Below are 23168 nucleotides of genomic sequence, written 5' to 3'. Positions count from 1 at the left end.
GGATTTCTTTGTGGCGCTTGTCCATCCAATTGCTGAGCTGTATTGCCCAAACACACTTATCGGCGGAGTACCAAGACCTCTTCCTCCAAACGGTTACAATTTGATGCGAAGCAAACTCTTCAGCCATTGGACGGTGGCGTGAATATTCCCTGACCTCACTCGACACAGCTAATTGTACGGCAGGAGCACGCCCTTTGGGAATGCTACTGGTACAGGTCAATCTGTCTCCTCTACTCCAAAAAAATGCCAAACTGTTGTTGATCATTTAAAGGTTAAAGTTGACTCAAGTGGTTCAGCTCAGCAAAGTTTCCTAGGAAACCCTCTGCTTCCTGTCACAGGTCAAACCACTTTGCTGACACAATGTTTCCTCGTCTATATTCCTCTGAAAGGCCTGAGGGAACACAAACAATTAAACATAGTGCAGGAGCTACTGCATGTGAGAAAGGGCAAACCCTCTCCCCCCCAAAAATCCAAACAAAAAACGCTAGATATAAAAGTATTTAATAAACTTCTTAAAGATAGGTCTTGCTGTTTGTTTTCATTCCTTCCCTTTGGAATATCGTGGAAGCAAAACAAACTGCGCATTCCTCATAGTTCATTCACGCGTTCCACTCAGAGGAGAGCGGAGTGATCCGCCGGCTTCCCAGCATGATAACAATTTGAATTGCACAGCCAGAGCTGGAATGACATAGTTGGCTGCAGCTGAGAGTCTGTGACAGGACATGGACTTGTTAATGTCGACGGCCACGCAAATGTCATTATGACGCAAAGACAATATGAGCAAATACAGCAACATTTGTTGCTAATGATGATATTCCACTGGAAGCAAAGAAGAGTATGGCTTTTAGTGACTCATCAGACCAGTAAAAAAATATGTTTAATACCTGCAAATGATTTCTCACTGGAAACCAGTGTGATTTATCGAATATAGCCGCAATTTCAGTTTTAAAATAACTTCCAGATAATAACCAAAACGATTACATTAAAGCTCCGTTTTGGTTGGACGATTGTAAAATTTCCTGTCAGAGGGAGAGAGGCCTCCAGCAGATCCCCGGCGGACCACAGGGTTCTGCACCCCCCACCAGAATCCAAACTCATACCAGCGTCCGTCATTACTTATGACGTTTTTGGTTCGGCGAACAACTGTGGTGACTTGTGGAAATATTTGATAATGCAGTCATGACTCTCTTGGTGAAATTGTAGGGCTGGGGTTGAAATAAAACACGTCAACATTTTGAGGATTCTTACTGGTCGGGACATAGCTCAGCTGAGTTCCTCTTAGCTTCTCTGTGTTGATCCAGACGAGGCTGTTTAATAAGATCTACCGCAGATATAAAAAAGAAATAAATAAATAAAAAATACTATGTGTCTCTTTGTCTTTGACTGGAGCAACACAAATCAAAGGAATAAGTCAGGCTGCAGTGAAAGTCTTTAGTTTTCTTGTTTCTTGGTCATCAAAGGTAACCAAATTTCCAGAGTCAATATGATATTTAGTTTTGAAATTAGAAACAAATTGACTTACTCTGCATGACCGCTAATAGTTCTGCCTCATCACATTTGACTGGTGGTCTTATTATGATTTCATCTCTGTTTAACAAAATGGGGTTGTACGTTTTTTTGTTTTTTCCGAGTGCGACTCAACAGGCTGCGCGTCTCTCAGGTCAGCATCCTGGAAGCGGGCGAGGGAGGAGGCTGATTCTGAATCACTCTGCAGTGAGAGAGGGAGGAAAGAAAAAGAGCTAAAATTAGAGAGGAAAGTAATTGCAAAAAAGCAAACAAAAAAGAACAGAAAAAATGCTCCTTTTTTCCCTTTCTACTCTAATGAATCATGTAAATCATCTGGAATATTACAGTTAAGGCTGCAGGGAGAACTAAAAATAAAAGTGAGGTGCATCATTGCGTAACTTTCTGCTGCTTGGTGATAAAGAGGGCATGTTTTTGCATGGACTGTTTTTTTTTTTACTGTTATATATAATGAAAAGACTTCATTTCACAGCACAATTTCCACATTAGCTACATTTGTGTGGAATAATAATAAAAAAAGGATTCTATGTGATCCATCAATTCTAAAGTGGAAGGAAAATGCTACATGTGACACGTTTGTCCTCAACCTCTTTTTTGTCTTTTTTTTTTTTTGCTCTGATGCCCCCAGGTGTTTACAGATGCCAGACAAGAAGCAATATCTATGCCTTTTGCAATTATGCGCCGTTTTGTATCAATCTGTCACATAAAATTCTGCTGAAAAACATTGGAATTTGTGGTGTCAGAGTCAAAATATGAAAAACATAAAATCTGCTGCATTTCTACATGTTTTGCAGCGACCTTTGGTGAAGAAAGGTCACTGCAACAAACCCAAAGCCACTTCCAGCTTTTGATTAGACTTTAATGCAAGGCGTACCAAGAAGGTATTGCTATAAATACCCTGAAGTGTGCAAAGTAGTAGCCTCTACATCAAGCACGGTGTTTTTTTTGTTTTTTTGTTTTTTGCATGGTGTGAAGTGAACTCATGATGACCTCTCATCAAATCAACCAATACGCAACATATTAATAATTGCCTTTAAATCTTTTCTGACTTCATGTTCAAATTTTTTGATTTTTGTGAGAAACCTAACCTGCTCCACGCAGGTCGACACATGGTGGGAAAAAGGAAAAGAAAACAAAACCGGACACAAAATCAAACCAGACGTATTTTCTTTTGAGGAACTGAAACGAAAACAAGTTTGACAGTGAAGTGCAAGGGCGTGAATAAGGGCGATCAGAAAGCATCCCGTGAACGACAACAGCACCACATCACCAGCAGTGACATAAATAGTGGTGAATAAATAGTTGTTGTTTTTTTTTTTTTTGCTTGTAGAGCATTTTTAGCCGTGATTACAGAGCCACATAACGAAGCTTGTTTTCTATTTATACTGTGTTATGAGTTCGACTGGGTTTGTGAAAGAGAGACAGAGAGAGAGAGGGAGCTGCTTCATCGCCGGCCACCTTTCCAGTGCCAGGAAACTTCACACGTTGACGTCTTTGCCGAACAGATTGAGGCAGCCACTCTGAGGAAGCCTCGCGGTACCAAGCTGCCCAACGCCGCCAAGTTGTCAGTCAGACGCGCACGTGCGTGTTTATCCCTACATGGCCGACTCATCCCGTCTTCCCGGCGTCTTGTCGTTTTTAGACGCAGACTGACGCTGCGTGTCGTCATTCCCGACCGCATGCGGAGTCTGATTAAATAGAAACTGAACCGGGAATCAGTCCGTCTCCATCAGTAGCAGGGCTGTCGGCTCGCCGATGTGACTCCGTGTGACGTTTAAAGATTTCTTGCAAGAAACGCAGCCACGGAGAAACAAGGAGGCAAAAATGACAAGGGTGAGTTTTGTTTTAGAGCCAGAACAATAAACCAGTCCACTCAGGACAAACCAGAACCAGTAAACGCTTCCTCAAGAATGCAACCCAGTAACCAAACACCAATTAAAGGCAGCTCCCAGCCGGGCCTCTGGACGTCTGTGACATCTGATTTAATGACCAACACCAATGTCTGTTTTCTTCAGGAATGTAAGAAAAGGATTTTTCTGTATTTCTAAAGTGAGATTCTGTTAAAAAAAAAAAAAAAAACTTCATTTACATCTAAATGAAGTGTAAATCCAGATTTTCTTGGTGCCGTAAGGTTCTTCTGTCCTTCAGCCCTCACCACAGAAACATCTGCAGCTCTCACTGACCGCAGTTTTTGTTTCCAACCTGCAAAGTGCCTCATCTATTTGCTGTGAATGTCGTTTGCCCAGAAGAAGTCAAATAAAAAGTGTGACAGCCGACCTGGTGCATTTCTGCGCATTTCCATTCTACAGTTATTTCTTGACTGAAAACAAGTTGCGTGCTCTTGTTCTCAGTTTGTGTTCACGCAGAAAAATTGACGTGCAGCTGATAATCGATTCATTTCAAATAATCACCCAACACCAACATGATGGTGATATAAAAGGTCGACAAAATACTGTGCACATCAATTACTTTGCGTTTATGTTACACAGAGGAGTGGATGTAGGCAGATGTTTGGATGGATAGTGTTGTTCTGCAATTCATACTAAATATCTATTTGTCCAGTCATGCCAGAAGAACACTCAGGCTTTCAGAGGGTGTCGTAATTGTGTCGTCCCACAATTAATAACGATACAGATACAGCTGAAGTACATGCTTTGCCACACTGGACAGACCTCCTGCCATTGTCTGGAGGAACACACACCACCCATGGAGCCTGCGCGCCTAAACCCATTGTGCACTTTCTCACGCGTGGATCACTGAAATGTCAGCCCACGCGCATGTGCCGACGTCGGGTGCATCAGTCCTCTTACTCCTACCTAATGGCTGTTGAGACGTGTGCACCCTTGATTTATTCCTCGAAATGCCAACGTTGATACAGATCCTGCAGCAAGTGTTTCTCTGGAATGCCGTCTCACCGATGGCGTCGAGAGGATTCCTGTTGGGTTCACATTCCGTCTCGTGACCGTCAGCCGCTTCGGTGTTCAAGACGGCCGAGGCCTCCTGACGCAAACAAAAGACTTCGGTTCGCACAGTTGTGGTGGGAAAGATGCACGTCCGTGCTTCCCTGCTGTAAACCGAGAGCGACGCCTTGTGAAAGGTTGTGACCCAAACTGTTGAAGTTTGATCAATTGTTCCTTCAGATTGAAATAATTAAAGAAAAAAAGTGGAAAAAATAAACCAGAGGAGATTTTCCATTTTATCCTTCCAATTTTGTATTGGAAGATTTGCGTTTGAGAACTCTTCTGTAAGTAGCGCTGCAATAAATAAAGTACAGCTTACAATACGGCACACTCAACATGGCATACTCAATCTCAAAGAGATGTGCAGCTGAGCAGGGTGAATAAAAACTGTACAAACACAATAGACTGTTTACAAGAAATGACAGATAACAACAGGAACAAAAAGGAAAACCAGAAGTCACTGATTGTTATAATTTGAATTTTTTTTTGGCTACTAAACTCTTTTTGCATTTCTTATTTGCAACCGGTGAGTTTGCTGTCGATTCCTGTTGTCATTTCTAATGTTAAGAAGCTCGGCGCACTGGAGTACTCTGAAATGCTCGTCCAAAAATATTACATTTCATGCTGACATTGAGCAACAGCAGCAGAGGGCAACGTGGGCTCTTCTGCCTCGAGCAGGGTTGAGAAACTGCAGAAAATGATCAAACGCAGTGACAGTAATTGGTGTCATGCACTTCCTCGTCAAGTAACACACCGACCTGCACACTGGTTACTGAGTGCACCGCCCGTCTTCTTGGTTTTATGATCGCTTTGTAAGCAAAACGTAAAACTCAACCTTACGAGACAGAAGCGATGAATCATGGCAGAATACCTAACAAGGGAGCAGAAGTGAAGCTGGGCAGTTTTTTTTTTTGCTTTAGAAGAATAAAACGCAGCTTAGACAGCCACCAGTCCGTTGTTACTAAATCAGCTTAACGTCACCTCAAAACCAAATGACAGAATATCTGCATAACGGGACAAAGAAAAACTTGCCCATGCCTTCATTTCCTGTGGGTTACATTGCTGCAGCAGTGTTTTTGCAGGTTTCACTGAAAATAATAAGAATAATAAAGAAAAGTCCTAAAAATTAGCAGCTGAAGCTTATTTAAAATGCTGCAGCCAAAGTCCTGACTAACAACACTAAAACCGATTTCTCAAATCTCTTCTTTGTCGAGCAATAAATTTGTTTCAATTCATGGATGGTCTGTAAAGCACTAAATGGTCCTGGGTAGAAATATGATCCTCATTTATTTCTTTGAATCTTTAATATCTACATCTACATAAAGAAACAACTTCATAAGAATACTTTTGCCGTTGGTCATTGTACAAGTTACAATTTCAAAGCTCGAACATCCAAGGGATGACGTAAAATTTCATTTTACGAGGCCTTTAAAAATCTCAAAGATTCAAATGTGAATCGCATGCATCTGATAATCGACAGTACACATCTTTCTGATAAGAAGGAAATATTAAGCAAGAATTGTTTCACATTGCATAAATAGGCTTGCAGTCATTTTACATCGTCCGTCTGTCATCATACGGTTTGAGCAGAATGCAAGTCTTGTTTCTCAGACAAGTTGTTCCAGTCAATATGATGTACATCTGAAAAGTCACGTGCTAGTTTATCTCCCTGTTACAAAAGCCAGTGTCTACTTCAGTTTCTGTGGTGACGCTCATGATTTTTTTCCGAGTGAACTGCATCTGCACCGTGGAGAGGCTTGCATTGACGGGGCGCTTCCCTGAAGGCATCAAACCAGCGAGAATACAAAACATAACCCAAAGTTACTGGCAGCAATAGCTCAACCAATTGCACCAATGATGAAAACCGCTTACATTCCGAGACAAGTCAGAACAAATGTGTAGGCTTTCAAACTTAAGTCCAAGTCCAACAAAGCAAGTGGTTGGTGAAGGGCAACATTGATCAGAGACGCAACAAAGAGACCCTTTGAAACTCTGGAGGAACGGCACAGGCAAACACCTGCCAAAAGACAACTGTTAGACACACACTCCAAATATCTGAACATTGTTGAAGAGAGGAAATAAATGAAAAAAAATTGACATAAACCCATTCAAAATTTGCCAAAAGCCATGTAGGGGACACAGCAGACATGTGATTCAGATCAGCTGAATCTTTAAGCCGAGGTGAAAAACACCAAGTGTGGTGAAAAACTAAACCTCCACTTCAAGGATCCAACATCATTGGTGCCAATCCTCTCCAATGAGCCTCACTGGGCACACTTTTATTATGCAGTGAGTGCAATTTTCTTTGGAAGAACGGGTCACCCTCAAGAGCTCAGTGGATTATCGTGTGGCACCTTGACAGGACGCCAACGGTGCAGTAAGTCCGGCTGCAAACATTCCTCACCACTAAGTATTCACAAGTTAATTGTTAGGAGGATTAAGCAGAGTTGGAGAATTTGAGAACAACAATGACTCAACTATTAAGAGGTAGGCCACATAAAATCCCAGAGCAGGGTCGGTAGATTCTACCAAGAGGATATAAGTCAAACGTTGAGATGTCACACAGGCTTCAAATAAATTCAAAGCAGTAGTTAGGGTTAGGGTTAGAGACCCTCTGGGTTTGGCAGGTGCCAGGAGAATGGCATTTCTCAGCATGCATTGTGTCAAGTGTAAAGTAGGTCCAGAGGGGAATGTGCTGCTTTCCAGAGTCAGTCCCGTAGTTTTTGTGAGAGGAATGCTGAATGTCTCCCCATATGAGGCATTTGTAAAAATGTAATGTTCCCAACTTGGTGGGAACACATTGTGAACACCTCCTTTCTGCTTCAAAATGACCGCACACAAAGTGCACAAAGAGGGATCTTCGTCCACAAAGATATGGATACGTTTGTTGTGGGAGAATCTGATTGGCCGGCGCACAGTTCTGACCTCAGCAGAGCAGCTTTGAGGCGAATTAGTGTCGCGACTGAGCCAGGTTCTCTCTTCCAATCATCTGATCTCATAAATGCACTACTGGAAGAATGGTGAACCATTCCCACAAGTCCTCAAGCTTGTGGAGAGCCTTCAGCGAGAAGAGATGGCTGGAAATGATTTAATATGTTAATCTCATTGGTTTAATACGTTAAACTCGGGGTGGACAATCCTGGTCCTCGAGGGCGGTATCCTGCAACTCTTGGGTGTCTCCCTGGTCCAACACAGCTGAATTAAATCATCGAATCACCTCTTAAGTGCAGTCAGGTTCTCCAGAGTCCTGCGAATGACCCCATTATTTGACTCAGGTGTGTTGAAGGAGAGAGACATTTAAAAGTTCCAGGAGACTGGCCCTCAAGGCCTGGAGTTGCCCACCACTGCGTTAAACCAATGGGATAAACTAAAATCCATTGTCTGCACCCATTTTGTTTTTGCAGGGAGGAGGGCCTGGTGCCGATCTCTAGCTGTCATTGGATGAGAGGTGGAGCACTTTCACTTTTTTGTCTGTTTGTTTGTACTTTTACCCAAGTACATTGTTTTGAGTACTTTCTCCACCGTTGCTCTTGATGCTTGCTTGCATGTGCTTTAAAATTGAGAGGGGAAACTCTAATCCATAATCTAAGTGCGTCTTTTAACACCGGTTAAATATTCAACATATTAATGCGTGCATTTTAAGATGAATGATTTTTCAAATGTGCAAGTGAGAATTGCTTCATGACATCAGTCTGTTTTGCTCATAACAACACATGATGGTGGATGACATCATATTTAGAGCTTGTTTGTTGGTGAACGAATCACAGCTGAACAAGGGTGCCGGGAAAACTGATGAAAGTTCTAAGGGCCCCTGACCGACTGGGGGCCCTCCACAGTTTATTTATTTATGTTTTGTTCATAGAAATTGGCAAAAGAAACAAAAAAAAAAAAAAAAAAAAACGGGGCCCTGTCAATTACAAAATTAATCATATTGTGTTTTCGAAGATTGTTTTTATCAGTAAAAATGTAATGTTCGCACCTCCAGACCAAAAAACACACTTCCATGTTTGCCCTGAACCTCCCTGGACCTGGGTGAAGCGGTTCGTTCATGCTCAGTGCTCGATGGTGACGATGTTTAGCAGCAGTCAGTGGAAGACAAGAACGATTGAGGCACTTGGCATGCTACTAAGAAAAATCACAAAATCAGGTTTTCAAAGAGATGTCAGGTTCACTTGGGCTCAGGTCTCAGTTAGTTGGATTGGATCAGGATCAGACACGACATCAGCGTGTTTGGGCCGATTTTTTTCCCCAACCCCAATCGAAACTCTAGACTGTGCTGGAAGTTTATCTTGTATCGCCAAACACGGCATTAGAGTGGCCTAGCGAAAGTCCACACATGAATCTAAACAGAGCAAAAAAGATTAGAGCAAATCAGAGCAAAGGGAAAATTAACCACACAGTTTTCAGGATGCGAATTCCAAATGTTATAAACCATTTTTTGTTTTTTGTTTTTCCTTGGACTTCACAACAAGGCTCTGCTTTGTGTTAGTCTGTTATCCCAAATCCTAATAAAAGGCAGGTGAAAGTGGGAATGCCTTTGCTCTGCGCTCTGAAGGCTTCTGAGATGCAGCTTTACAGCTTTGAATAATTCATTACTCACATCATCGTCATCGATGTGATTCTTATCCCCTCTGCACCTCTGAGCTCGACAAGGCTCTGTAAAAGCAAACCAGATCAGACAGACTCACAGCTCGGAGAAGTTGATAATAAAACCCTTTCCAGGATTCCAGGATGGAGCAGACTGGTTGATCTGTTTGAAGAGTTACTTCCTGGAAGGGAAAATTGAGGGGCCCCTCTTGTCATTCATCTGTCTCCAACCTTTCCTCCCTGTATTTGCCACAGAGTTGTGGCCTCGGCGCTTCGCTCCCGTTCATTCAGACGCAGAGAGATGACTCACCGCGCCTGCAACAGCCAATGTCGGACGCTGGCGTCACGTTCCCAGATTAAAAATCATCCACCACATGGCGCACGTTGTCAGTGTCATGCTGAGTAAATGGTGAATGAGCTCTCCTGTGAAATTAAGCTGGACACGCCCTCGTCTACTCTTTGTGCTGCGGCTGCAGCATCAGACGGGCGTCCCTCACAGCTGTTGGACATATGGGATGTGCGGCTCTTTTACAATCATATATCACTCCAGTGATGTTTGTGGTAACCACTTTTAATCTACCAAACAGAAAAATACAAAGCATCCCGGGAGGAAACTTCATGGGCCCAAGGGATAACGCCTGCTGCATATTATGACTCACTAGATGCTAAAAATCTGAGATTGCTGGCTATAAAAATTGATGTTTGCTTTCATTTCTCTTTTTGCTGCAGTCTTGCCAAACTATTCATGAGAAATATGTGCACTTTTACCTGCTTTTCTAGCTGCTCTCACTTCACCGCTACGTCATTCGCTGATGCACATACTGAGTGTTGTTGTTTGGAGCAAGTTTGTGAGGCTCTGATTACACACAAGGCGACTCAAAGCGGCTTTAAAAGAAAAAATGCATACTAAAATATTAAACGCATGAAATACGTCGACAGTGATAGCAAAAAGAAAGAAATGCCAAAATGCCAGTTTAAACAAACACAAAGGTAACACAGAAGCAGGGATATAATGCATATTTTGTCACATCTAATTCAATTTCAAGTGGACATTTTATGAACAAAAACAATCCGAAACAGAGTGAACCCCGTTCTGGGCTCACTGGTGTGACAGCGGCAATGTTCTCAGGTCTTCTAGGAGTTTGTTTCAGAGTTGAGGTGTGTAAAAACCAAACAGAACCCTGATTGGTTCTGTTCAGGGAGACACAGACTGAGTGGGTCTCAGCCCGTCTGAGAGCTCCACATGGTTTCGTCCCGACAACTCTTACGGACCATAACCAAGAATTTAAAGTTGGACCTTTTCAAAAAATGGAAGGCGAGGGCTGCAAAGGCCTACAGCAGGTTTGTGACAGAGGACACTATAGATGGTACCATAGAGGTCCTGTTCGACTGGATGCAAGTCTTATATTAGTAAAAGTGCAGGACAAGCTGAAGCTGGAAGCTTTTAAATATGCATCATCACTGCAGTGGGAGGAAATTGGATTACCAATGAGGGAAAACACAATGCATTTGGGTTGTGTGAACCAGAATACACGTCAACCATCTGCGGAGCAACAAAACAACTTGGTGTCTGGAAACATGGCGGACTTTCTCAGAAAGAAAGTGATTTTTTCCTCCTGCTAACTAACTTCTCGGAATCCGTTCTACTCAAATATCTCTGCTGTCTGTCTCAGGCTGGCCTGCGAAAGTGGATAATTGGTGACACTAATGTATGTGAGTGATCCGTTTAGAGACGCACACAACCGCATAGCAACATGGTCATTTCGTGGTTAGGGGTCTTATTATGGGGTGCTGCTTTTAGAGTGCATTTACATACATTCAACCTTTTCCTGCACGTGTTAAAAGTGAAGTTCCTGTCAAGTAACGTGGGTGTAACGTCATTGTATGAAATTTGTGAATAGAACTTAACAGGTTCTGAAGTGGACTGAGCAAGTCTGTTCAGCCAACTAACATTTAGAGAAATGCGACCAAAGGCAAAGGGCTTCCAACACTGTTGCCACAAGGAAACCGATCCAGATGTAGGAACCTGACTAATCTCATCACAGCAGAATCAAAAAGTTGAGCCATGAAGTTCAGCATGCGATCCCCCTGCTGGCAGATATTTTTATTAGCATATATATTCTGCATAATTGAGTTTTTCCACTTCAAAAATGTTTTCAGCATAGTCTAAGGGTGGGACGCTCTGTGGGAATCAAAATTAGCCGGATAACAACATTCGCACGTGGTGTGTCAGATATCCTGACCATCCATCTGCTGGTTGTTTACTCAGGCGGGAATGGCAAACTCAAAGTTACTGATTAATTGCTGACGATCATTTAATTATCGCGAATTATGCTGGAGCTCTCCATGGTGACAAAAGTCAATAAGCCGAAACAAATCGAGAACCAGAGAGAGCATAACTTGCTTTGCTTTTATTTGTATTTTTTTTTATTTATTTTTTGTGTGTTTTCAGCATTTGCATCATCTTTGTGTGCTTTAGCGTCACTGCTAACCCACAGGAGATTCGGCGCGGAACCACGGAGACAGCGGCGCGGTAAGCGTCAGGTATTTCCATCCCGAAACAATCTGTGAGCAAAACATGAGCGACACGCGGAACTTAAAATGTCAAACGTTCTGCAGGTTGAAACGCCGGGCTGCATTTTTATCCAACCCTCTTTACTCTTCCGCCCTTCATATAAATCAGTATAAATACAGCTGTTCTACACTAAACAAACAGTCACGCCCTTAGCATCAGATAAAAAGCACATCGCGTGGAGATGGCCAAGTCAAAGTCCAAACCAAAATCCAAGTGATGAGCAGTAACTGGACTGTAAAATTAATGTACACTTTATATCACTTCGTCTGTCACATACAATCCTGAAGAACTACTTTACAGAGGTGAATACATTTTTGTTGAGTGGTGTGATAAGAATTATCTGGCCGTCTTTAACGTCACACCGCTCATGTTAGCATCAGTGGTTAGCACCGAACCCCACAGGGAGGACAGACAGGGTTTGTTTAAATCAATTTTACGTATATTTGTTTTCTGTCTGTCTGAGTCCATGCCAAATTTCCCCTCAGGAACAATGAAGTATATTCTATTGTCTTCTATCAACGGAAAAAGACAATGCAGCCTCTTTAAAAGCACTTTAAAACGAGGAGTGAGTGCAGAGAAATGATCCAATCTTGACTTGATGGTCCTCAGAGGTACCGCAGTAGGTTAGCAACGTCGTTCAGAAGCTGCTAACGTCTGGACGACTGTGAGGTCGTGTTGACCTCACGGCATCACGAGGTCAGCGCACGAACCACAACAAGGCAATTAAGTCCTTCAAATGGCTGACCACCAGCCCACTGGCACTCAAGACCAGATTGCAGTGCCACAGGATCCCTGTTGTTTTCTAAGAGATGTGCGTCAGTGCATCTGCCTTTGACCCCTTCAAACAAACACACACACACACACACACACACACACACACACACACCCACACACACACACGCACACACACACACACTCACTGACTTAAAAATGGACATCAGAAAGATCCGTGATGAAAGCACCGTAAGTAATTGGTAATTGAATCTTTGCTCCTGTATCTTGTCTCTGTTCTCATGTGAAGCAGTAAAAGATCAGAAAGGCAAGACACACAGATCATCCGTACTCATAAACATACTGTCCTCCCTCCCACTGCTGCGCCACTGCCATTAATCCAGGATTAAATTGCGCAGACTCCATGGATTAGAAGCCACCACTGGGGAAGCTGTAGTGAGTAATGAGTTATCCGTGCAAGAAGGGCAAGTCAGGCGCAAAGAAGCCCTGGAACTCACAAAAACGAGTCACCAAGCGATAACCTGAGTCAGACTGAATGGTGGAGCAGTTGGTGTCAAGCAGAAAAGAGGTTCTGGGTTCGAATCCTTGCCTGGTCTCTCCCAGTGGGTTCAGTTTTCTCCCAGAAACAAGTGACAGCCTTCGCCTGAGCCGTGAAGCCAGACTGGAAAGGAAGCTGCTCTGTTTCAAAACAGTTTGTTTCGTGCTAAATGTTTCATGCTCAAGTTCGTAGGGCAGTCAGTTCATGCTTACCGGCGTGATCTGAGGGGATTTGGAATCCCACTGTAAATACATGAGAGCAAAGGTCCTTCAGAACAAAACGCCATAGATTGAATGCAGCAGCAGAGCGGTTTGGTAAAGTCAGAGATGTTGCATGGAGTCTTTGAAGGCAGTTTGTACTGAGTTCAGTCATTCACCGCAGTGACGTCCAGAAAAGCGTTGATGAAACCACTGTTTTATAGTTTGGCAAAAAAAAAAAAAAAAAACTGGTCTGATGTGTTTTCAAGTGTTTTCTATTGCTTTGCAAGCTAAAATTTACTTTACACTGCATTGTGTTACATTTACTGTTTTCACACCAACAAATCCTATGTTTGTTCCCAGTTTGGGTCCATGTAGACACATAGGTCCAAGTGTCTACGTGGACACTTGAAAAGTGTTGAACTCAAACCTGACAGTTCATTTGGACCTGCTGGGTTGGCTGTGCAGACGGGCGAAAATGTTCAGGTCCCTGACTCGGCGTGAGGACTCAGCAGAGGATCGCACCCTGTTCCACCGCGCTGAGTGGAGATCGCATTCCTCCGAATTATCGAAGGTCGCACTGTTTTAGGAGACACTCCTGATTGGAACTTCTCCTGCCTCATCAGGTCTGTGGGTACTGAGCAATTTGTCACTCCTCTTTCAGTCCTTCTGTGACGATCATGGCATGTTTACAGCGGCTCACTGCTTTTCCAGAGTTTAATCGAGGGCCAGTTCTGTAAAGTGTAAATGTCGCCACCGGAGAAACAGACGTGGCGTTTCCTGTTCTCGTGCGTTTCTGTTGGTTTGGAGGACACGCTGTCCAGTGCGGTCCGGGGTCCGACATGTTTTCTGTGAGGCCCCAACTGTTTTCAGACGTTCTGTCTCTCTCTCTCTCTCGCTCAGACACACACACACACACACACGCACACGCACACACACACACACACACACGCAGACACACAGACAGAGGCTGGCGCAGAATGTTCTCTCTTTGTTTCTCTGTAACGTTCCCAGGGATGGAGCCTGCAGAATCACTGCTGATAACGTCATACGCAAAGGGGAGCACTGGACAGCGTGTCTCGCGGTTGACCCTGGAGCACGTCTGAGGAGGGCTTCAATGATGCAGCAGTAAAACTGAGATAAGAGCAAGATGGCTGCTTGGCTTTCATCTGCAGCGAGGCATCTTTTATTATTGATATTATTACTACCATACAAAAGCTTGCGGAACAATCGGTAAAGCATAGCAAACGTGCTCTGGTCAGACGGGATCTTAATTCAACGTTTTGAACGACTTTTAAAGCATTGAGAGGACCTGAAACTGCAGCCCGATCGTACTCTCCTCATGGGAAAGCACGGAGGTGGCAGCATGATGCTTTGGGCATGTCTTTCTCCAACAGGGAGGGAAAGTCGTCCAGAGAAAATGGAAGGTTAAGTCAGTAGCCAGTTTAATCACAATACTGCACGAAATGAAAACATTTCTCTGTCTGTGCGTCAGAGTCTTCTGCTACATCGACGTCTCTCCTTTCAAATCAGCGCCTTCACCCGCCACAGCAAAGCGATCTGCGTGAAAAGTGATGTCACTTCCTCCCGTCAAGAGCTCAAGCGACTTATTGCGCTGTAATTTCGCCAGAGCCATGAGCTTTAAGCACGTAAGCCAGCAAGTGGAGTTAATCACAACAATGCTTGAAACTGTCAGTTTTGTTGCCGTCGAACTTAATAAGTTGTGACGTCACAAAACTGCTGAGTCATCACACGGCTCCTTTTTTTACCGATAATATATTATCTGCAATAATAGATTGCGGACCTATTGTTGTGCAACATTGTTTTTGTTTTATGATGAATGCATGTGAAAGTTTATTCAATAGGCCAATGCTTTAAAAACAATTAACCCTTTAATGTCAGTTCTGTTGCTTTAGGGGTCAACTCTGGTAATCTAGTAAATACAAAGAAAGACAGTTGTCTTTAGTATGAGTTTGCTGATGGACTGTTTCTGTGTAGGCACACTTTTGTTCTGAAAAATGTTTGGATTCAATGCATTTAAGTGTTAAACGTTCACAAGCAGTTCTGTTAATAACCAGGTGTTTTTGGTACATTTCCTGTTTGTGGCCGTTTCTGCATCGGGTTCACATTCAAATCCAGACCTCTGGCCGAGATTTGCCACTTCTTGCTGCAAGGCAAACAGTTCCTACCAACTGCGGCACCGTGCCGTGACCACATAACAAATACGTCTTTCCTTAAAACGGAAAGGGAGCGAAATTAACCGCCAGTGATTTGTCAAAGTCGAATGTGTTTTTCGGTGGAAACAAGAGCTGCTGGGGAAACGATCTCCCAGTGCTTTCCAAACACCAAACGTGCCTGGAAGCGTAGAAGTGGCTGTATGCTATATTTCTGTTATTCTAATACTTTGCTTTCAGTTTCTAACCACAAAAGTCGAGCGTGCAACTCATAATCCCAGTACTGAGGCCTCCTTTGTGAAAGGCTGAGACTTTAAGCGGCGTTCGTTTTCTCAGACATGTGATGCAATTCCAAGTTTCAGATAGTTTCAGATGTTGTTTGTTTTTCAATGTGCTTTTTTCTCCAACGGGCCAATGGAACTACACCCAACAAGTAGAACCTCAGTAAGACGCCGACTGTTGCATTTCCATTTAGGATCCTCAATAAGTTATCTTCATTGTTGCTGTTGCATTGTCTGCAGATCTAACAACAACAAAAAAACAACAAATAAATAAGAAAGAACTACAAAATTTTTTGATTTTATGTTATTTTGTTTTTTATTGGAGTTTTTTTTCATTTTTTTTTACTTTATTGCAAAAAAGAAAAGAAAAAACAAATTAACACCAACAATAAATAACACATTCAACAATAAAAATAATCCAGATTTAGAGTAAACATTCAAGTGTACTTAGCCTTTGTAAAAAGCTACAGTAAAATGTAAACAGTCTCTCTTTCTCTCCAAAAGGCGAAACGTCAACAAAGCAACAAACTTGCGCATCGGCGCGCGCGAGTCTCACAAGGTATGAAGCTACGTCACAGATGAGGCTCGGACTGACAGAACAAGCTAACATTCTCATACGTCTTGTTGGCAGTGTGTGTTTGTTTGTTTGTTTGTTTGTTTGTTTGTTTTTTGAAGAAGCGGACTCGGTCGTCCTTTAGAAACGGCGCTGCGCGTGAGAGCGCACGCGCGCGCGGCGACAGCATCAGCGGCATCGGCGGCGTCTTCAAAGCTCCGCTCTGCGTCCGAGCGGCAGCCGGCCGCCCTGCACGCGCCAGGCTCCTTCTTCTTCTAAAAGATGTTTTTTTTGTGTGTGTCTATTTCGCGCGAGTTTTCACCTCGTGCTCTCTCTCTCTCTCTCTTCCCCCCTTAGCTTATCACGCACCTCTCTTTGTCCTTGCCGTGGCCGCCGCCGACGGCCTTCTCCTTAATGTACATGAGGTCGCTGTGGACGCTCGGCCGCCGCGCGCACGGCGTCACCACGCCGTACGCCTCCCCGATGTCCTTCATCTTCTTGTGCTTGAGCGACTTCCTGTGCAGCATGTCGCAGTACTGCACGGACACCTTCCGGTGCAGGTCGGGGCTCATCTCGTGGGGCAGCTTGGCCAGAGTGAACAGCGTCTGAAACATCTTGTCCACGTTCTCGTTGCGCTTGGCCGAGATCTCGAAGTAGGCGCACTTGTCGTCGCCGGCCACCAGCTGCTCGATCTCCTCCCGCTGCACCTCCCGGTGGAAGTCCCGGTCGCCCTTGTTCCCGCAGATCACCAGAGGCACGTCGATGTTCTCCTTGATCTTGTTCTTCAGGCACGACTTGGTCTCGTGGATCTGCTTCTTGAGCCGCTGCACCTCCTGGAACGACTCGCGGTTGTCCAAGCTGAAGACGAGGATGAACACGTCACCTGGAGAGAAAAATCGGGGAACGAGTTGGTTAACTTTTTTTTCGGGTTTTTGTTCGCCAATGCACTGAATTTAGCTGAAAATGCGTTTTGCGTTTGTTTGCTTTTTTGCACGAAACTTGCAGCGCTGCAGGCAGGCGCGCGTAAATACGCACGAAAGCTGCAAAACACCAAAACCAGCGAGTGAAGTACCTGTCAGTATGGAGAGTCTCCTCATCGCGGGGAAAGGGTGATTCCCCGACGTGTCCAGTATGTCCAGTTGGTAAACGTCCCCTTTGATGTTGTACAGTTTCCTGTGGAAGTCCTCGATGGTCGGCGTGTACTGCTCCTCGAACCGGCCGTTCAGGAACCGGGACACGATGGCCGTTTTCCCAACTTTGGTGGAGCCCAGAATCACCATCCGGTAGCAGTTCTTGGCGGGGATGTCGAAGTCGCTCTCGGAGGGAGACATTTTCTTGATCATGGTTTATTCCCGATGGCTTGGATTGTGCGTAAAGAAAAGAAGGAAAGAAAGAAACTGGCGGTTTCCGCTTGCGGTTCTGTCTCAACGGCGGTCAGGAGTTGGGTATTTAAGCGAGCTGGGGGCCCCGCCCCCTGTGTGAGCGTCACGGCTCGGTGAGCGCACACATTTGTGTGTGTGTGTGTGTGTGTGTGTGTGTGTGTGTGTGTGTGTGTGTGTGTGTGTGTGTGTGTGTGTGTGTGAAGCAGGAGAGAAGAGGGGAGAGGACAGAACTCCCACTGGTGCGTCAGTCTGTCAGTTCTAACGAAGACGGGACGGGAGAACAAATAAATTAATAAATAGCCTATAAACAGGACATAATAATGATGGAGGGGTCAGGGGTCAGGGGCCCGGCTGATGTGCAGTAGTTCACTAGTTTACCACCATATCCATGTTCCCAAATGATTAACGAATTATGTTGTAAAACTGATTAAAAAAAAAAAGAAAGAAAGAAAAAAAAGAAGAAGATATTCAGATTTGATGCGTTAATATAAATATAAGTGATGCAGAAATAATCAAAATGTCTCGGTGTGTTCCAAAGCCGAACGCACCGATTTGTTCATCCGCTGCGACCAAAACGCGCCAACAGAGGGCGCTCGAATCTGCGGTCGTCGATAATGTGTGAGCGCGTGCTTTACCCATTGCGTGCACGTGGCAAAAAAAAAAAAAAAAAAAAAAAAAAGACAGACAGAAAGAAACAAAAGAGACCGAGTGTTTACCTTCTCCGTCCAGCAGATTACTTCATCTCAGCTGTTTTTTATTCCCCCCAGTTAACCGGCTGATGTGAACAGAGATGCTTGACTCAAATCGGCTCAGCCGATTTTTTTTTTTTTTTGCAATTTAATGGTTTTACAAATTTAACTACAGTTTCTTGCAGTAGAGATGGGGTGGTTGCATTTAGAAAAAATAAAATAAAATTTCGACCAGAAAAAAGGAAAAACAACAAATCTGAAATTTTTAGATTATGCTGAGAGATTTTCTGGAAAGTATTTGGACATTTCTGAGCTCTTAAAGTCAAAAATTTGCAAGAAAAAAAAAGTCAGACATTGTGAGATTTTTATGACTAATTTTCTAGAAATATTTTGGACATTTTCTGAGTTAAAGTAGACAATTGTGGACTTTTGGAAATGTTGTGCTTCAAAAGTTGAAGATATTCTGCTTTTCGCCCAGACCTGTGTCTACACTTTTTCCTGAATGGCACCTAAAGGGAAACATGGAGGTGACAGTATGGCATCACATTCCTGCCAGGAACCAGAGCAGTTTGTCAGTTTTTATTAAAAAAAGAAAATTGAGAGAGTACAGTTCTGATCTGTGGCAAATATAAAAATGAATGTTATTGTCACCTGTATTATAAACACTGGCCTGTCATTTTTTACCCCAAATGATTTTTCTTGGATCTTTTGGAAAGAAAGAAGCGGTGATTATTTTTTTTTTTTATTTCAGTTTTTTTTTAAAGCAAAATCACTTTAGTTTTTCAAGAAAAGGGCCTCCAACTTGCAAGATGGTTGAAGACCTGACCATAACTGCAGAAAAAAAGTCACTTCTATTTAGCATGGACTCGAAGAGGATGAATTCAAAAGCACGCTGCACTTTTCAGATTCTCACCTTTGAAAAAATGAACAAAATCAAGAATAATATTCCTTCCGCTTTAAACCTATGCCCTGCATATGTCAAAAAAATAAAATAATCCCAATAAAATACATTGACGTTTGTGGTTACAACACGATAAAAGGTAAAACAGCCCTGAACATCCTTAAAATGTGAAACAAGCCGGTACATTATTGAGGAGAAAAAGAAAATTGCAGCACAGAAAGAAATGGGACTAAAAGGCTCAGAAAGGAAATTTAAAACCCATATTTTTCATGTCTGTTTTCTATTGGAACCACTCAGCTGTTCATGTCCACATAATAGCAGGAGGTGGGAAACACGCAGTAATTTGCATCCCCTGCTGCCAATTATCCGCCTTTCTGAACAGAAACAAGGCCGACCACATTCGGGAGCTCCTGGTTCTTATTTATTTATTTATTAAAAAAAAAATATATATATAAAAAAGAAGCATGCCTGGAAACCAGGCTGCAGTGAGTCAGCGCGCAGCCACACATCCAGTTCTCTGAACCTCTATCTGCCACTCAGGCTGAACCAACTGACCTCAGTTCAGATGGAGAGGATCCGGGTTTTGTCCCGACTGTCTGAGCCGTCGGCAGAAGTCGCTAATCCGACTGTTTGGTGACAAAGGTCGGCGACGGTGGCATGTGACTTGTAGATCCGGACGCTTGGGAAGACGTCTGCCCCGAGACGTCGACCCAAATCACTCTGATGTTCAACATGCTGCACATGTTCACACACCCTTCAGGAATTGTCTTTTATCATTAGTATTGTTAATTTTAAAGATGAATTCCACTGAGATTGTCAAAATGATCTGATTATTAGTTTTATTACTCTTCATCGACCACATCAGAACCCAGTAGACTCTCAAAATGAATCCATTCTTGTTGGTCCCTGCTTCTAATAGTCATCTTTAATAAATTTGAATATTCTTCCCCATGAGGCCCATTTGTCAATTTAAAAGTACCTTTTGAAAAAAAAATAAAAAAAGCTGGTATGACGTGTCAAGACCGTTTCCGTATTATTATTATTTTTTTTAGTGTTCTGGTGTGATAATCTAATTTTAAATGTTATGTTTACATTAGCTGGAAGAGGAAAATTATTATAAGTAACAGAAATAAAGTCTAGAAAACACCAGCTTTCTATATGATGTGTTTCGCTTGGCTATAAAGTTCCTAAATGGACTAGAATAATAATAAAGTCAAATCCATTTTTCTCAAACCATATAACATAACCATGTCTTATTTTTAGGGTCTCCAAATTAAATTCTGAAGTTGTTTTTACTTGTTTTGTTCACCATCTAATCTTCAAAGTTCCAGCCGGCTCGGTTTGGTTCTGTTTTTTGATTCGTGTGTCTACGGTACAGAGAGGAACTCGTTTCACCTGGCAAGACTGCAGAGGAACCGCGAACTTCCGGATGAAAACAGGTGCTGCCTCCTGGGCCAGATTTCAGGAAGGGCATGCCGGGGCAGTAGCCCAGGGCGGCAGGTTTTGTGGGGTGGGGGAGAGCAAACATTTAGCACGAGTGCATGTTTTACAAACCTTGTGTGTTATATAAAACTCAAAGTCCTGAATGAAGTATGGGTGTTTTAATATTGTTATATTTTATGAATGTATTCAATAAGCAAAGTTTTGAAAATTCTAATTCATAGTCTGTCTTTTTGGGTCCAGCTATGGACCCAAAAAGGAACCATCTCACATGGGTGCATAGACCTGATGTACTGTGACTTTATTTAGCTTTTGAATAACTCATTAAGTGAAATAATTACCCCTTCCTGAGTTTTGATCGATGGGACTAATAGGATATTAATAAATGACTCTGATAAACGTGACTACGTATCAGATTCATCGCCACTTCCGGGTCAGGTCGTCCGTTTCTCTGCCGGTTCTGGTGTGGAAGCTGAACCACAGCGACCCTCCTGTGTCCCATGACCCAGCTACCTGTGGGAGTCTGCTGTTTTCCTGAGTCATGACCCAGTTTCCACAGAGGATGTGTGTCTTTGGCTGACTTCACAGCGTGAGACGTAATGTGGTCCGCCGTCTCAGTGCAAGAGAGGAAATCTGCACTTTCACCAGCGAACTGCTCAGGGAGGCAGAAAGACGTCGTACAGAGCAGCAGACAATGAAAATCCGCTCATTAGAGTCAGGGGTCTAATGGACGCGCTGAAATGGGGTGATTGCTGGCGCGGTTTCAGACATCACCAAGCCATTAGTTCCATCACAACCACATCCAAGGGCTGGGCGAAAATGAAAGTGGGGCAAGTGGGACAGTAACGCGGCGGTAAACGGACAAAGCAACTAAGAAAAACAAGAAATCCAGAGGAGAGGAGGAAGACATAGTGGAAACAGGTCTGAGGCATTTTAAAAGTAAGAAAATAAATAAATAAATGATTTGAAAACTTAGCAGTTGGGACGATTTCATCTGACGATTTCACCCAAAGCTGAACTGGTGCTCACACGACCATTCTACAACATGTTTAATAAACCATTTGAATGGACAGGAACGTAAAAAAAAACCAAGTTGATCAGTTGGAAAAATAAAAACAAAACAATTCAATCACTTGAATGCATAAGCGTGGTCTCCCTCAGACTCTTAAATCATTCTTTTCAGTTGAGTTGCTCACAATGAATCTCAAATTATACCCGGAAAAGGTGTTTGAATATTTTCGTCTTGTTTTCTGTCTCACAAACTCCTGACTTTTTCCCAGGGGCATCAACGTGTTGAGAACAAAGGTATAAAAAGCAGTTTAGGGCAAATGATCAAACTGATCATTTGTTTTCATCAGATTTGCTGACATCTAATAAGTAGAGATGTTCTGATCTGATTTTATTGGTCTTCTTCAAAAGAAGAAGCTCAACTTTCTGGTGTGTCACGTGACCTGAATCCTTCAGATTCTTTGTTTATGTCATATGACATATATATGCATACACATATCTCCAATCTGCCAGGAGAGCTCTGTGTAGAGCAGAGCAGAAAGCAGCTGAAACACCAGTCTTTAATATTGATCCTGTTCAAAGTGAATATGTTCCCTGTATGAACAGGAGAATAAGCTGACTCTCATGTATCGCGCTTGAGAACAACAGCAGCGGATTGCACGCTCCTCTTGCTGTTCATCAGTTTTTAGACGCTGAGAATAAGATCGACCTCCTCTTCATCGGTCCAGTCACGGTTTGTTATTCACGGTTCTTCTCTTCTTGTGTTTACCGCTAAGCTGGAGGTTTCAGATGTTTGATCACGGCCGCGTCGCATCGAGAGCGCTGTCGTTTTTAGTCGACCTGAGATTCCACTTCTTTTCCTGCTGACTGAACGCTGGACTCATCTGACCTCAGGACACGTGTCCACTGTCTGTCCGTGGGAGGTATGCGGCCTCGGGAAACTTGGTGACCCTTCTTCATAGAGGTGCCTTTTGTTCCTGGGTTCTATGCTTGGACTGAAAATGTTCCTGTCTGTTTGCCTCATTAAGCGTGAGATATTTGCTATCAGTGCTCAGAGGCATTCGGTAAGTACTGACAGTGCCTCGTAAATGTATTAATTCGGGTGGAATTTCATATTTTGTCACACTACAATCCCAAACACATATTCTTTTTGTAATTTCGTTTGACAGAACAACATAATGTTGAGTCGTTGTCTTTTTTTTCCTCAGATTATCACAAGCTGGCCTTCACAAAGATGTAAAATCATTGTATTGTGACTAAGCAAGTGCTGTCAATCGATTAAGAAAATGTAATGAGATTAATCACACTCTTGCGCCGTGATTAATCACAATTTCTAATTTGGTAAGCCTGTATTATAAATATGGCTGCAGTTGTATTTCTTGCAAGAATGGCGCTCCAGGCAAATTCAACAAATTCAAATCCAAACCATTTTCTGATTATTTTTGTGGCAGAAAGCAGGGATTTTCTACTTCTTTCGTTGTGACGCCCCTTTCTGATGCCACCCTGGTTAACTGCCAATATCGCCCATGTCAGAAATTGCCAATTTATGCATGTTTAAAAAGAAAAAATGTTTGCGGATTATTTTCAGCTGAAAATGGAGTTCTTGAAAATGTCCACCTTGGAATAA

At 43.1% G+C, this 23168-nt stretch overlaps 2 protein-coding genes across 2 annotated transcripts in view; one reads left to right on the top strand and one right to left on the bottom strand.

Annotated features, from left to right (window-relative positions):
* Nucleotides 1-23168, top strand: part of LOC129377515 (uncharacterized) — a 288482-nt gene that overhangs the window by 79632 nt on the left and 185682 nt on the right. The window lies entirely within an intron of this gene.
* LOC129377513 (dexamethasone-induced Ras-related protein 1-like) lies at nt 15900-17579 on the bottom strand. The gene is made up of 2 exons (XM_055057512.1): nt 17194-17579; nt 15900-17004 (listed from the first exon to the last, which is right to left on the bottom strand). The coding sequence occupies exons 1-2, from the start codon at nt 17462-17464 to the stop codon at nt 16475-16477; spliced, it is 801 nt and encodes a 266-aa protein (XP_054913487.1). The 5' UTR covers nt 17465-17579; the 3' UTR covers nt 15900-16474.

The sequence above is a fragment of the Poeciliopsis prolifica genome, unplaced genomic scaffold (genome assembly GCF_027474105.1).
Source record: "Poeciliopsis prolifica strain line A6 unplaced genomic scaffold, Auburn_PproV2 SCAFFOLD048, whole genome shotgun sequence".
NCBI classification, from domain to species: domain Eukaryota; kingdom Metazoa; phylum Chordata; class Actinopteri; order Cyprinodontiformes; family Poeciliidae; genus Poeciliopsis; species Poeciliopsis prolifica.
This window is presented reverse-complemented; position numbering and strand designations above follow the sequence as displayed.